This window comes from Zingiber officinale, chromosome 7B (genome assembly GCF_018446385.1).
Source record: "Zingiber officinale cultivar Zhangliang chromosome 7B, Zo_v1.1, whole genome shotgun sequence".
In the NCBI taxonomy this organism is placed as follows: Eukaryota; Viridiplantae; Streptophyta; class Magnoliopsida; order Zingiberales; family Zingiberaceae; genus Zingiber; species Zingiber officinale.
In genome coordinates this window covers 117,759,636-117,761,767 of record NC_055999.1, presented here as the reverse complement: position 1 = coordinate 117,761,767, position 2,132 = coordinate 117,759,636, and the positions used below count along the sequence as shown (strand labels likewise).

At 31.9% G+C, this 2,132-nt stretch overlaps 1 protein-coding gene across 1 annotated transcript; it reads left to right on the top strand.

Annotated features, from left to right (window-relative positions):
- Positions 1-1,262: 1,262 nt before the first annotated feature.
- On the top strand, positions 1,263-1,688 carry LOC122004737 (disease resistance protein Pik-1-like). The gene is made up of 2 exons (XM_042559578.1): positions 1,263-1,335; positions 1,378-1,688. The coding sequence occupies exons 1-2, from the start codon at positions 1,263-1,265 to the stop codon at positions 1,686-1,688; spliced, it is 384 nt and encodes a 127-aa protein (XP_042415512.1).
- Positions 1,689-2,132: the final 444 nt, after the last annotated feature.

Below are 2,132 nucleotides of genomic sequence, written 5' to 3'. Positions count from 1 at the left end.
CTTGTCATGGTTCTTAACACGTAGCTTAAGCCGGTTAGAACGCTTAGACACAAACATTGTTGTGATACTCTCTTCACGCAAATGAAACCTAGACCTTGATCATTTCAGGTTGTTAAATAGGTACAATTTGGTGAGTCACAGGAGTGCATTTGGTGTTAGAATCAATTCCCTTCGTATCTTCGTATATACTATTTCAAGCAAAGAATTAAACATTAAAGAAAAAGGGAATAATTTTGTAACTATTGTATTGGGAATATTTGATAACATCACAGAGACTGGTATATACAAGCAGGTGGTTCAAAATGTGTCTATGCAAACCGAGGAGGAAGAATAACTTATCATGACCATGACCGGGCTCGGCTAAGGCATAGGCCATTAATATTATTGGGGCAATTAAATAATTACGTAGACATTAAAAAAGTTAAATTAGGTCATTAATATTAATTAATGATAGCATTTTATCAATTAATTCATTATTCCTATTATCTTTATTTTATCATCATTACAATTAGTTAAGATTTTATTTTATTTAATCTTATTTCCTATTAATTGCACTTAGCCAAGATTTTATTCTATTTAATTAAATATCTTATAAAACTAATAAACACTTTTTCTTCCTCGATAATAACATGAATCAGAGATTTTTTTTATCCAATTAACGTAAAGTAAAATACTCCATCACAAAAAAAATTCAAAATTAAAATTAATAAAATTTTATTTACGTTCCAAAATGTCTCAAAAAGATTAAATGATTTAACAATGTTAAAAAAATTATCTAAATATTAGTGAGAAAACTATATTTTATATAAAAATAATATTTTATTTTTTAAAAAATAAATTATTTTTTTAAAATTGGTCATTCTTAATCTCAAATTCAAATGAAAAAAAACTTGAGAAAAAATTTAAAAATATATTAAAGAGTTTATTATTATTATTATTATTATTGCTTAGGGCCTCGGAAAATTTTGAGACAGGCCTGATCATGACACAATTTGAAGGAGGTAACAAATAGACAATGTGAGGGAATATTCCCCGATGAATTTATGTCATTTTTTGATCTTGTGCGATTGCTTCTTAAAATATTCAAGAAAATCTTCAGGGTGAATCTTTATAATCTAATTATTATTATTATATTTTTCCATATATTCTTTTAACAATCTTTATAAATAGGCTTGTTAAGATGACAATTAACGACAAGAAAGTAATCGTTTTCTCTGACCATTTTACATTCTTCCAAACAGCCAAAATCAAGGATGGTTAAGATGGTGATGAGGTTGCCGACGTCGGATGCAAAGAAGCGAACCAAAGCACTACAGACAGCCTCAGGATTTCCCGGTAATTAATTAATTATTTTGTTAATATTCATTAGTTTCGCAGTCGTTAAATGCCGATCGATTGTGGTTCCGGTAGGCGTTGTGTCGGTGTCGTGGGACAAAGACCGGCTGATTGTGGTGGGGGAGGGGATCGACTCGGTCAAGCTCATCGTCATCTTGCGGAAGAAGATAGGCCCCGTCGGCGTCGAGCTCCTCAGCGTCGGCCCCTACTGGAAGGACGACGACGCGATCACCTGGTCGCCGCCGCCGCCGGTGAGCTATAATTATCCGTACCAATCCCCCGCGCAACCGTACTATCATCCATACCCGTACAAGGTGCGCAGTGATGAGCAAGAGAACTGCAGCGTCATGTAGAGATTTGTGTCATGGATTAATTAGCATGCACGATCGAGTTTTATAAGATCGTGGGTTTGCTTGATTATATTGTAGTATCATTGTAATATATTCCGTATTAATTAAATAAATAAATCTACAAAAATTAAGCTTTTCTTATTTTTAATCATTTATCCATTAATATGCCACGTTATTATTCTTTTAAACAAATCCAATAATATTAATGGTTAAAGGTGAAATGATATATTTTAATAATTTAAAATGTTAAAAAGGCATGTATTTAAAATCAGATCAGTTTTCAATCGACCGTAGTGTAATGAAATGCTTGTTGTAGGCGATCTAAAAGTTTAGTATTCTGTCGTTATACGACTCTTTTAGAGAAATTTTTTTTATAAATGTGCTATTGTTGGGATGAAATTGTGGGTATCTAGGTGATAATTTGATAAGCAATCCTCCTCTTGATAA

Bases quoted from the DNA above. Each gene is read 5' to 3' on its own strand.
- LOC122004737 (XM_042559578.1), top strand. From the start codon at position 1,263: ATGGTGATGAGGTTGCCGACGTCGGATGCAAAGAAGCGAACCAAAGCA. The intron at 1,336-1,377 runs GTAATTAATTAA...TTAGTTTCGCAG, and splicing joins GACAGCCTCAGGATTTCCCG to TCGTTAAATGCCGATCGATT.